The sequence below is a fragment of the Eublepharis macularius genome, chromosome 9 (assembly GCF_028583425.1).
Source record: "Eublepharis macularius isolate TG4126 chromosome 9, MPM_Emac_v1.0, whole genome shotgun sequence".
In the NCBI taxonomy this organism is placed as follows: Eukaryota; Metazoa; Chordata; class Lepidosauria; order Squamata; family Eublepharidae; genus Eublepharis; species Eublepharis macularius.
This window is the reverse complement of record NC_072798.1, coordinates 18,276,739-18,290,226: the sequence shown is the minus strand read 5'-3', so window position 1 is coordinate 18,290,226 and position 13,488 is coordinate 18,276,739. Positions and strand designations below refer to the sequence as shown.

Genomic DNA, 13,488 nt, shown 5'->3' with positions numbered 1-13,488 from the left:
GGGGGCGGGGGAGAACAGGTGAAAAGCGAGTGGGGAACAACTTCTCAAACATTCTCAAGCTGGCAATAAAACATCTGAAAACAACCTTTTGCAGAATTATTGATCCTTCTTGCCTCACCGACTATGTGTTTCCCTTTATTACCTCTTTCGGTTTCCTAGGAATGAGCTACATGCCTGAAATTGAATCCCTTGAAGACGGAGGTTCTGTGTCTGGGTCGTGGGGCGATCGAGCTGGGGACCCGGCTCCCAGCCCTCGACGGGGTACAATTGAAACCTTCGCCGATGGTGAGGAGCCTGGGTGTGACCTTGGATGCCACACTTTCAATGGAGGCCCAGGTCACGACCGTTGCCAAGTCTGCCTTTTTTCATCTTCGACAAGCCAGGCAACTGGTGCCCTATCTTTCGCCCCGGGACCTGGCCACAGTAATCCTTGCAATGGTCACCTCCAGGCTAGACTACTGCAACTCACTCTACACTGGGCTGCCCTTGGGCCTGACTCGGAAGTTATAGCTGGTCTAGAATGCAGCGGCACGCGTCCTTACTGGAACACCAATCCAAGTGCACATTCATCCTGTTCCGTGCCAGCTGCACTGGCTCCCAGTGGAGTTCCAGATCTGGTTCCAGGTATTAACCTTGGTGTTTAAAGCCCTTCATGGACTGGGACCTGCATACCTGTGGGACCTCCTCTTCCATTACGTCCCCTGCAGGGTGTTGCACTCTGCAGACAAGCAACTCCTGGTGGTCCCTGGCCCAAATGACATCCGCCTGGCCTCAACCAGGGCCAGGGCTTTTTCTGTTACAGTTCCACAGGGCCTGTAAAATGGAGGTGTTCCGCCGGGCCTTTGGCTGAGTGCCAGCAGGTGTCCTCCTTCTTCCATCTAAGACCACCACTTTTTCTGGGGCTGCCCTCGGTCATCTGCTATGCCCATATACGTACTCCCAATATTTGTTTAAATAGCCTGCTCCTGGACTATTTTAATGACTTTTAAAAAATTATTATTGATTTTATGGTTTTTTGACTTTTGTATTTTTTTAGCTGCCCTGAGCCCATCTGTGGGGAGGGCGGGGTATAAATCAAATCAAATAAATAAATAAAATAAATAAACGTACCATGGAGTTTTAGCTAGGGATGTGGAATACATTCCCAGGGATTGTACCCCCTCATCCAATGGGGCTGCCATCTTAAATTTCAGCAGTCTTACAGGTCATCAAAAATTAAAAAATAGAAACCTTTCTTTAACGACGTAGCTGAAAATTAATATAGCTGAGAACTAAGGAAAATTAAGGAAAATTGTTAGTAAAATAAGCCAATTGTTAAATCAGTAACTTAAAATGTAGAATTTAAAATGTTGAATATAATGTTGAATATAACATATTTTAATATAAATAAGTAGGAGGATGGAGAGGAGAAATATCTTGCAGCTTTAATATTCTGTTGTATATTCTGTTACTGATCTTTTTTGCACTGTTTATTATTCTCCATTTTAAATAAAATATATACATTTAAAAATCTCATTTGCAGGCAGCTGATGCTATCAAATCTGCAGATGAATTTCAACTCACCGGCTTTTCAGTGGTTTCTCATTTTGATATTTTCTGCTGAAGTACTAAAACATTTAAGGCAATTATTAGATTCTAGTGAGTTTTATATATTCATTTATATCCCACCGTTTTCCCCAGTTGGGCACAACAGCTTACGTCAATCTTTTCACCTTAATTTTATCCTCACAACCACCATGTGAGGTGGGGTAGGCTGAAAGTTTACCCCATGAGCTTCCATGGTGAAGTGGGAATTCGAACCTGAGGCTCCCAGATCTGAGTCTGACACTCTAACCAGGACACCACACTAGTTGAAATCCCCCCCCCACTGTTTTTTGAGTGTTTCCATTCCAAAAGCCTACTTTGTCTCCATTAATTCTCTTGGGTAGGGAGGGAAGGTGGCACGTTATAGCCTGATCCCGTTGGATCTCGGAAGCTAAGCAGGGTCAGTACTTGGATGGGTGACCACCAGGGAAGACTCTGCAGAAGAAGGCAAGGGCAAACCACCTCTGCTTCTCACTGGCCTTGACAGTCCCTTGCGGTCCTCGTAAGTCAATTGCGACTTGAGGGCACATATGCGTATACATAATTCTCTTGGGTAGAGTTTGCCCAGTGTGACCAATCTAAATATCAGAAGAACATTGCTAGTGCATGACCAGACTCAAAAATATGCAGATTAATGAGCGCTTAATGTTATATAGCTATGGTTACTGGGTTTTATTGGAACGGAAATGGGGACAGAGCTGGTATCGGGGGTCATTGCAGGAACTAATCCCTGCATTTGTATTTACACTGGGTAGTCCACTGTTGCTGGTGAGTTGTTTTTGGCTATCTGGTCATTTTCTAGGTCAGATTGAAGATACCTGATGGTGTGATTAGAATGGTTTTAACCAGGGCTTTTTTTCTGGGAAAAGAGGTGGTGGAACTCAGGACCTCACAATGATTTCACTTTGGGTCAGCTGGAACAAGGGGGGAGTTTTTAAAAGTTTAAATTGCCCTTAGTGAAAATGGTCACATGGCCAGTGGCACCGCCCCCTGATCTCCAGATAGAGGGGAGTTTAGATTGCCCTCTGCGCCGCTGGTGGTAGAGAGGCCAATCTCAACTCCCCTCTGTCTGGAGATCAGGGGGCGAGGCCACTGGCCATGTGACCATTTTAAAGAGGTGCCAGAACTCCATTCCACTACGTTCCCGCTGAAAAAAAGCCCTGGTTTTAACTGTGGGCTATACGTGACACCCTGTAATGCCAATCCCATAGCAAGTTCCTGGCCTGTCCATCTGTCTCTTCACCTCTCCCTGTGAACGCTGAAATTTTAGGAATATATGGTATAAATCCTGGAAATGTTTGTCTTATCCAAAACACATGGGAAGATGAAATAGAATTTACTGGGCTTGGTTATAAACAACAGATTATATGGTGTAGTTTGGATGGAGGCATGTAGTTAAGGGATTTAGATTTACGGTATAACATCATGTTCATATGTCCGTCATATAGTTCACAGAGGTGCCTGGAAAGTGGACTTGCTGTATGGATTGGTCTGGACTCAGATTGAGGATAGAGCGGCAGGTAAAAATTTGGGTAAAATTTCTCAAGGGCCTTATTCTCATAGGTACAGATGACAAAATCTCATCAGTGAAGCTCAAAAAGAGGAGAGATATTTGGATAAATGTTCTTGGGATGCAGTGCTCTGCCATAAATAGGCTGCCATACGGTGGGATTATAAGGGTACAAGGCAGTGCTATTAACTTAAATGGAGGACTTTCACATCACTTCCTACTTGATCTCTATTAATAGGAGATGCCAGGGATTGAACCTGGGACCTTCTACATGCAAAGCAGATGCTCTACCACTGAGCCACAACTCATCTCACCATAGCACCTCTTTCATCACCCTTGGATAGTAATATCAGTGTTGTTTCTGAAAACATGGATGCAGAACATTATGTATGGAGGCTTTTCTGATGCATATGATGAAGAGAACTCTCGAAAGCTTATGCTACAATAAAGTTGGTTAGTCTTAAAGTTGCTACTGGACTCTATTATTTTGCAACTACAGACTAACACAGCTAACTCCTCTGGATCACTGAGGTATAGTAGGGCAAGGGGGTCAAAGAATCATCCATGTCTGCTATACTACAGTTCCAAACAGGTCATTTCAGATTCTGGCTCCTCTCACCTTTAAGAATGTTCTTCCTAGCTTTGTTGATGGCCACATTAGCTAGAGAAACAGCTTGGAAAGGTGACTTAAGAGGCAAATACTAATGGATGTTAAGGTCAAGTCAATTTTGTGCAAATTACTTCACGTCAACATTAAGTTTTTTTCCAGAAGTATGTAAACAGATGTTTGCTGATTACTTCTTCCAACCACTCTCAGGCATTACAGCCATAGGAAAACAGATATCCACAGGGATTTCTTCTCATGTCGTTCTGAAAACCACAAATCCACCAAGCTACACCAGCATCTTAACAAGAGTTAATATCAGAAGGGTATTACAGGCATTCCAGAGAACACTGGTGGTGGGGGGGGCAGGAATGACGACACTGTGATAAAATGCATGGAAAACATCTTCCGAGAGGTCTTTTATTTATACAAACAAAAGTTGCACAAAGCGATGCTCATCGCTAAGCTCTCCAACGCGCAATTATCTTGGAAAGAGATGCCAAAGTCAGCAGAAGAAGGGCTGCTGCCAACCGTGGCACAGAACAATTTTAAACACCCAGCAACAGTGACCTGGGCAAAGCAAAAGGTAGACTCACACACACAACCAACCCAATTTTAGTTGTTTATCTCCTTCCAATAAACACACCATGGCAGATTTGATGGATTGGTCTGCTTTTTCAGCCTTTGTATTCCTTGTCGTGTCAATGTCCTTAAATGCACCAAGTCAAACATGCTAGAGAATTAGAATTGGACCCGTCTGGATCAAGCTTTGGACACCACAAGAACCCCTGATAAACTGGGCTCCCTCCCACACTCAGGTTTTGCCATTCTCTAGCTCAAATCACTCATGAGCAAATCTTCTTTTTATATAACCAGTTTGGATTTGTGGTGCCACAGTAGATCTTGCAGCTCATTTTCACAGTATGACGAAGGAAGGAAGCCCGGTGAAAAATGCCACACTCTAATTATTCGACCTATCAAAATAGGAATGATTCATTACGTTTTGATGAATCCGGCTGCAACTTAGTGACCTATCTTAATCATGACGAGAGATCGATACACCGCTGGCAGCTAGATTGTGTTATGTGCTTCTAATGGAAGTCAATAGCCAATAGGAGGGGTGGGGATGGAATCTTTGCCAAGAAAAAAAAATCCCCCACAACTTTAATCTGCATTAAAAAAATGGCTTTACCTTGTGACCAGATGTAAGTGGCTTGAACGAGAAAGGCCCCCACAAAACAGCCGGCTCCGCTGAAGAAAGTCAAGACTTGCATAGCAATCCCCCGAATTCCACCAGGCACAAACTTGAACGTAATTAAGGAACCTTTGCAAAGCAAGAAAGAAATAATGACTCAAGGAATTCCAGTGGGAATAAAGGGCCGCTGCAGGATACGAGTAGCAAAATCCTGCAATATGAGGTAAGGGCAACTCACTTTTGAGGGAAAAGGGAGAAAATGTGGTTCAGAGATGCCATCTTTGATGGCCCCTTGTGTTGCTGCCAAATGGATGTGTTGCTCTGGTTGGTTATCCAAATATGGGTGGAGTTTAGACTGCAGGGGGGGGGGAGCATCCATGAGATGCCATCCCCTAATGGTCCAAATTTCAGGTTTCTCCTGCTTTGCTCAGATATTCCCAGACCTTGACATGATCTTTTCGGAATGATCACAGTCAAAGCACCTTTGCATGCCATGTAAATGGAAAGCCCTGCATTTTTAAAGGTCCTGCCTACATCAGCATCATTTTCCTTGCCTCAGCCACCCTCATCCCCAACAGGGCTCATTTTCACTTATGCTACTGGAATGCTTTTTAAAAAAAGAAATCAGTAATTGCTAGACTGCTACAGCAACCTTTGCAACAGACCTACACCTTTTCCTTGATATGCCCACAATGAAAAATGATAAAGCCTTTTTTAAAAAGATGAAAACTGGGAATTCAGAGAAACTAGTTGATCATGGCACCAGATCATGATAATGCTGTAGCACAGTAGTAATTACTATTAATTAAAAAAGTCCGATGGAGGAAAAATGCAGTAGAAATGGTGGTAGGATGGAGGGAAATGGTGGCTGACCTAGGATAGTGTGCACAAACCCCTCCATTCCCCATGCCTCTGCATTTGAAATAGAAATGACAAGGAAACAGAAAATTCATGGTGCAGATGTAGAATTTCTATGACACCTCTCTGACACCTCTCTACAAGACATCTCTCTACAAGGTGCCAGTTTGGTGTAGTGTGAGTGGCAGGACTCTAATCTGGAGAGCCGCCTCCGCTTGAAGCCAGCTGGGTGACCTTGGGTCAGTCACAGCTCTCCCAGAGTTCTCTCAGCCCCACCCACCTCACAGGGTGATAGTTGTGTGGATAATAAAAACACACTTTGTAAACCGCTCTGAGTGTGGAATTAAGTTGGTCTGAAGGATGGTATATAAATTAAATGTTATTAGTGTCATTATGTTCGAAATGCCCCCCTGCCTCGTGCAACAAAAAAGAGCTAATTTCTGACTATGTTAAATCCTGAAGGGCCGTTTGACTGAGTGTCGGTGTTTGCACCTTTGAACTTGTATCCCACTTTGGCAGCATGGCAAAGGGAGGTCTGTCTAGCTCTTTTACAAGATATAATGGATGAAAGCCTCTGCTGGGATGGCAAATTGGACGTCTCTCCTAATCTCAGAGAACACTATTGTTCAGCAAGTAGTAACCACAAGGACGACAAATTAAGCTCTTTCTGCACAAGTGATGAATGAGCCTGCTCAGAAAAGCTGTGGAAGAACGCCAGGGGTGAAGATACTGATGACAGGTACTCTAACAGGCTCTGTTCAAACAGATGTCATTCTATGTGCGAGTTGGTGGATTTTAAGACTGGAAAATGTAGCAAAACATTCTTCTTACAGGTGGGAGTCACCAGAGCTTCTGCCACGCCGAGCAAGACATACTGCGGGGCCAGATGGAGACACGGCATGGAGGACACCAGGAGGATTTTGCCTGAAAGCGTTTGCTCCACCGTAGGGAAATGTTTCCGATGTACCTCAAAAAACCCAGCTGCCATCACCGCCAGGGCAGCAGACACGTAACCTAGAACTGCATTAAAAAAAGAGAGAAGAAAACCACATATTAAAAGGTTGATAAACTGTTTTTCAGTAATGCCTGGTACACTGGAAGAAAACGAACACACTTCATTTATATTTTTGCTTAAAAAAGACCCGGGCTGAAACAAATTGTTACTGAAGTTCATTTTCAAAAGCTTCTTTTCACGAAATATGTTGACCCTCCATTTTATAAGGATTTCTTTTTTGTTCACATATAATCGTGTCCTGGACAGGGCAGCATTTCCCATAATTCCCCAGGCTTCCAAACAGTTTCATTCACGTCATATGGTATGATCTTGACCAGTCTTTTAAAATCTCTTTCCTGCTATAATTAAATGGCTGGTTCACTTCTATACATGGAATCATGTGGGTCTGCACAGCCAATACGGTGAAACATGGTGATGTCCCATGGTGAGGAATGACATCTTTACATCACCGCCATTTGGTTGTAATGGTTAAGAGGGGCAGGACTCTAATCTGGAGAACCGGGATTGATTCCCGACTTCTCCACTTGAAGCCAGCTGGGTGACTTTGGGTCAGTCACAGCTCTTTCAGACTTCCCTCCGCCCCACCCACCTCACAGGGGGATTGTCATGAAGATAATTAATAAATGCCAGAGACAGGGCATGGGGTGGGCAATCTCCAGCAGTTCCAAACAAGAAATCACGAAAGAGCAAGTACGTTGAATTCAATCTTCTTAAATATGGAGACCATTCATTTAAAAGATTCTCCCAACACTCTTATCTTATGCAAGCCTTTAAGAAGGATAAGTTGGCCACGATGGGAACACTCCTAATCAGGTCTGCTCAGAAGTAAGTCTAGTTTTATTCAATGGGTCTTACTCCCAGAAAACTGTTAGGATTACAGTTTAAGGGAGTAATCCAAAGTGGGTCTACTATGTCATTCAATGGGGCTTGCTTCCAGGAAAGCGTCCTATGTCACTAAACTGGTTTAATTCCTCTCTTCTTTCTATGGCAGCAGTAAAACAGGATGCCGTGAGGAGACCTCTTCAGTTTGGAGCAGTGGCCTGATTGGTTGTGTACCAGCCAATCACAACTTGCCCCAGTTTTCCCAGTCACTCTTACCAGGATTCATTCCAGGTGTAGCACCTGATTTATACTTCACATTTCTGTACCTATAACATATAAACGGACACTTTTTAAAATGGCTGTCATTTTATCTGGGAGATTTCATGAGATTCCTTATTCTAGCAGATGTTGTCCTTGTTCGATGGACTGTGTTGAAACTGTTCCCCACGTTCTTCTCCAGTGTCCTTTTTATCTGGCGCCACGCCGGGATCTTCTACATCCTATATTAGCCCAACTTTCAGAGTTTTCTGATGATTTTAAGGTTCAGTTTCTGCTTGCCCACCCAGATGTGGAAATAACTGAAATAGTAGCAATGTTTCTCTACAGTGCTACGGCTATATTGGTTTTGCTACACTGTTGTCCTGTTCCTAGCTGTAGTTTTAATGTTGCTCTGTATGGAATCGTTTCTGTATTTAAAATTTTATATTATATATATGCCAATAAAGGCTTGATTTCACAGAAAATGGCTGTGTGGTGTCTATTGTTGTTAATTTTGAGTGTTATATGTAAGAACATAAGAAGAACCCTGCTAGATCAGACTAGTGGGCTATCTGGTTCAGCATCCCGTCTAGGGATGCCAGGTCCCCCTACCCTCCTGCTGGGAGTGTAGGGGACCCGACACTGACCTTTTTGGCGTTTCCAGGTGGTCCTCACACACCTTTGCAATGATATCATCTCCAGGAAGTGACATCATCCTGCAAACATGGGAACGCACATGTGCTTCTCAGTGGGCCAACTGGAGCCCCAAACAGGCCCGATCCAGCCTCTTGGAGCCAAAATCAGCCCGCTGAGAAGCGCGGGAGTGCTCTCAGGGGCATCATGATGACATCACTCCTGGACGTAACATCATCATGCCATCCTGGGAGCACTCCCGGGGTGGCGTTCTCCCACCTTTCCTCCCCTGCTAGCCGGGTGAGTAGAGGCAGGAGGTGGAGAGTGGTAGCAGGGGGTCCCCCACCCCCAGCGGGGGAATGACATCCTTAATCAATGTCTCACCCAGTAGCCAACGAGTTACTTGGCATAGAGGCTGAGACCTTCCCCTGATGTTGCCTCCTGGAACTGTTATCCAGAGGTTTCCTGCTTCTGAATTTGGAGATTCCCTTTAACTACCACAGCTAGAAGTCACTGATAGACCTATCTTCTATGAAGCTGTCTAATCCCCGTTTAAAGCACTCTATCACTACATCCTCTGGATGTACTCTATACTTTGTCTAACTAGGCTTACTAAACCGTGGGGAAATATTATTGGTATAGGGTAGGGTATGATAGTTGTGTACCGTATGTTCCACATGCGCAAAAATGGTTCCAGAGAATCGGGGAGCCAGCCACCGAAGTACTGCAGGACACCAAGAGAAACATTTAACCTTACGAACTTCTGTAATCTCATTAGATGACTTTAAGGCTTCAAGAGGTAACCTGAAGAGCTGCCAACATTCCTCTCTGAATGTTTTTTTCCCCTGCAGCTCGGCGGAGAGGTTTTTAAATTTTTAAAATCCTGAGTAATTGCCACCTGCTGTTTCATACACTTCTGCTTTGTACAAAGCTTAACAACAAATTTAATTAGGCTAATTCTAGTCAGATTAATACTTCCTGTCTTTTAGCACTGACTGTGCCACATGCTATGGGGCATGTTATTAAATAGCAAGAGGACAGGAAATATTGATTTCTAAGCGTGTGTGTTCACAGTTGTTTTTAAAATACACTTTCGCTGCAGGACGGAAGCTACCTTAAACAGGAAGAGCATTCCAGTTGTTAAATTCATGCAAATGGGAATGGTTTTCCAAACAAAGTGGTTGATTGCACTTCAGGTGAAACACACAGCAGTTTAAAATGAGGAAATATCCAACATCGGTGTAAGACATTATGTGATTATTTTTTCCTGATGAGTTTTCTTTTACTTAGTATATTTTTACCCCACCTCTCCTTCATGAAGCTCAGAAACTTTTGTTCCCCTATTCTTTCTGTACCCCTTTATCTATTTTAAAAAATAAAAAATACTCAAACAAAAAAAGAACAGCATGCGTGGTCCTCTCCTCCCCTAATCATTACAACAACCTGTAAGGTAGTTGAGGTGGAGAATAACTGGCCCAGTATCACCCAATGAGTTTCAGGGTGATCCGGAATTTTTTTTTTTAATTTATTGTTTATTGCTTTTCCGGCCGAAGCCATAAGCCATACAAACACCAACAAAATATGAAGGTGATCCGGAATTTGAACCTGGGTCTACCGAGAGCTAATCTAACCCTCTAAACCACAGGTCCCCAGCACTGTGGAACCGGTTGGCAATTTTGGAATTTTGAGACAGGGTGGCGTGAGCCTCCAAAAAATAACACCCTGACAATCTGTGTACAGTGTATATTGATTGTTCTTTGTATGCGTGTTGAGTAATTCTCATGTTAGGCAATACATGTGCAGGTGAACAGGTGATACAAACCCTGTAATTATCCAGACACTGATCCCTGGTTTCATTTGCAAAGTGGACATACATTGGCTGTTTCCTACAAACAGACGTGTGTGCATACAGGCAGGAGATACGTGCATTCACTGTAATATGTGAACAGAGCTAATGGCTGCAATGAGAGGTGGGGCCAATCACAAAATGTCTGCCTTGGGCAACCAGCTCTTTCCTTGGGAGAAGAAACGCTGTTTGGTTTTGATTTCCAAATAAAGGAGAGGTTTCCTTCTAATAAGGACACAAGGAGTAGTTGCCAAACCCAGAAACGTGATCAAATCAAAGGGGCATGTACTTTGCCTGCTTGGGATAAGTTCAGTGGATTGTGGGCAGGGATCTTGAAATGCCATTCTCTCCCCGCCCCATTCCATTACATACCCTTTGGATTGTATCTCCAGGTTCAAGAATCATTGCTCTCTAATTTTGTAACTCAGTCTTATTCACTGTTGGTTGCAGGTTTTCTGTTCATATTTCGTTACTTGAAATTGTGTGATTCATCTCAAGTCTCATCAAGAAAGGCAGACTATAAACGACGTAAGTAAGTACTGCTGTTCACACACACTCTTGTTTATTGGTTGCACACCACTCAAAAAGAATCTTGCATGTTAAAAACTCATCAATATTTATGTAGCATTATCAATCTTGATGTAACTGTATTCAGGGCTTTTTTTTCTGGGAAAAGAGGTGGTGGAACTCAGTGGGTTGGCAGCACAGGGGGCAACTCCTGGCAGGAGGTGATGCCCTGGTACCACATGTGCACACACAAAGTGCATGCATGCTTCCGGGACTGCACAATGATGTCACTTTTGGTCAGCTGGAACAAGGGGGGTGTTTTTAAAAGTTTAAATCACCCTTGCCGAAAATGGTCACATGGCTGGTGGCCCCGCCCCCGATCTCCAGATAGAGGGGAGTTTACATTGCCCTCCGCGCCGCTGAGCGGTGCGGAGGGCACTCTCAACTCCCCTCTGTCTGGAGATCAGGGGGTGGGGCCACCGGCCATGTGATCATTTTCAAGAGGCGCTGGAACTCTGTTCCACTGCGTTCCGGCTGAAAATAAGCCCTGACTGTATTCAAAGGCACATCATAAATTCTTTTTGTGGAAAACGTGACTGATATGCCACAGCATGTCAGTAAAAAAACACCCCACAAAAAGAATTTTGATCTAACTGGACAGTTGCTTCAAGACCAGAGCCGTATCTTGGGTTGCCAGCACCCCGGGCATCCCAAGTCCAGCAGCGCCCCTGCTCCCATGCACGCGCTCCCAGGAGTGCTTGATGATGTTACTTCCGTGACATCATCATGCAGGTGCCTCTCGGGAGTGTGCCGCCTGCGCAGCTGCTGGAGGGCCGCGAGTGTGCAGCTAGCCAGCCGCCCTGTTTGCGCAGCAGGTGCCCAGCACTCCATGGGCGGCCTCCCAGCCCTCCCGTGCCACTGCCCATGCTGCCGCCAGAGGGCCAGGAGCACGTGCTCCCGGGCAGCAGCCGCTCTGGTGCCCTCTGGTTGGCAGTGCCTAGGGCAAGCGACCCCCCCTCCCCCCCGTAGATCCGGCCCTGTTCAAGACTGCTTTTATCAAGGCTTGTGTACCCAGTGATAACATGGTGCATGTATATGTGTGTGTGGGAGATACCAATGAATCGAAGGCTACAGCTATGCTTAGGATTTGGCATAAAATTTGAAAGTCAAAGAATGGAGCAAGGGAGAATTTCTAACACATACTTTAGAAACAAAGCCATGGAATTAGAAATGTGAATTAGGAGAACTTTGAAAGTAGTCCTACGAACGATGTCCTTTTCAGATGCAATATTTCTCATAATTCCTTACTCAGTGCAAGGCAATAGGTAAGAAAGCCAGCACGGCCGAGTGGGTAAAATGTCTGGTTATCAGAAATTAGGATTCAGATCTCTGCTCAGGTAAGACTATATTGGATAACTGTGGTCATGCCACTGTCTTTCACCCTAGCTTACCTCACAAGGTTGTTGTGACAAAATATATCCTTGAGCTCCTTTAGAATAAGGATGATTTTAATTGAATTAAAATAAAATCAATCGTAACGTTTTTTCAGCCTAGAAACACACAGCCCTCAGATATTAAAGTAGTAGTTAACAATGAAGGCATGTCATCAGGGGTAATCAGATACTGATATAACCACAATCAATTACGTCCAGCCAATTCACAGTACCTCTTCAACAGCCCCAAACAATTCATTATTTGGGCGATAAAATCTCTTTGTGTTCTAATAGAGGGAAAAAATAGCATTGCTCTCACCTACACAAAAGCAGCGATTTTTGAAAATACTCACCAATATATGCTGTAGGAAACCATCCACTAGTTTTGGCATTAAAGAAGCACCCATTGAGACACTCCAACACCGGAACTAGAATCAAGAACGGCAGGATGCTTATCACATTCATGGCCGCAATGGGAAAGAGAAATCCATTCAAATTCAAATTCGAATTCATTGTCTGGAGATAATATCCGGAAGTCATCTGCAATGAATGGGGATGTACATATTATTCTGCTTGTTGACGTGATATGCTTCAGTTGACGGGGCAAATGCTCCCGTTCGGACGCAATTTAAAATGACATGCTTTATTCCAGTGCAAAATTCCACGAATTAAAGGATCAGTTTTTGTTACTTTTATTATTATTATTATTATTATTATTATTATTATTATTATTATTATTATTATTATTATTAGTCACTGAGACTCAAGGAGGATTACACAGTGTTGGATTATTGGTACATATTGTTTATTGGGACACTCAATAAACAATGCAATAATCTTTGGCTATCAGAAATCTGATAATAAACAGAAGTTTGAAAACAGTGCTAAAACTAAACATAAGCATATTTAAACATGACATATTACATAGTAGAAGCATATATAAATACCAGAGTTACATAGTAAGAGCATGCCTGTCTAAGGGCATCAGGAAAGCTCCCACTCTTCTGGTTTTCTGTAAACTAGGCAAAACTGAATTGTTCTGGAGAGCTTTTTTATGCAGGTAATAGGGTTATGCTATGAGGAAATGGCTCAGAGAGGTTCTCGTGATAAAGAGACTGTAGACTGTCTGCTGATACAGATATGCTCCTCTTGGTTAGTTTCTGCATCATCTAACATGCCACATCAACTGTTTTGTTTCAGCACTGTTTTGGCTCTGTATTCAG

The 13,488-nt window shown here is 43.6% G+C and overlaps 1 protein-coding gene and 1 non-coding gene across 2 annotated transcripts in view; both read right to left on the bottom strand.

Annotated features, from left to right (window-relative positions):
• The window catches only part of SLC15A5 (solute carrier family 15 member 5), a 48,938-nt gene that overhangs the window by 15,032 nt on the left and 20,418 nt on the right, over positions 1-13,488 (bottom strand). The window contains exons 5-7 of the mRNA XM_054988603.1: positions 12,619-12,805; positions 6,583-6,771; positions 4,891-5,022 (exon numbers count right to left, since the gene is read on the bottom strand). Of these exons, the coding sequence (XP_054844578.1) occupies positions 4,891-5,022; positions 6,583-6,771; positions 12,619-12,805 (508 nt within the window). The remainder of the gene's footprint in view (positions 1-4,890; positions 5,023-6,582; positions 6,772-12,618; positions 12,806-13,488) is intronic.
• On the bottom strand, positions 3,331-3,402 carry TRNAA-UGC (transfer RNA alanine (anticodon UGC)). Its single transcript has one exon. It is a non-coding gene; the product is annotated as a tRNA-Ala (tRNA).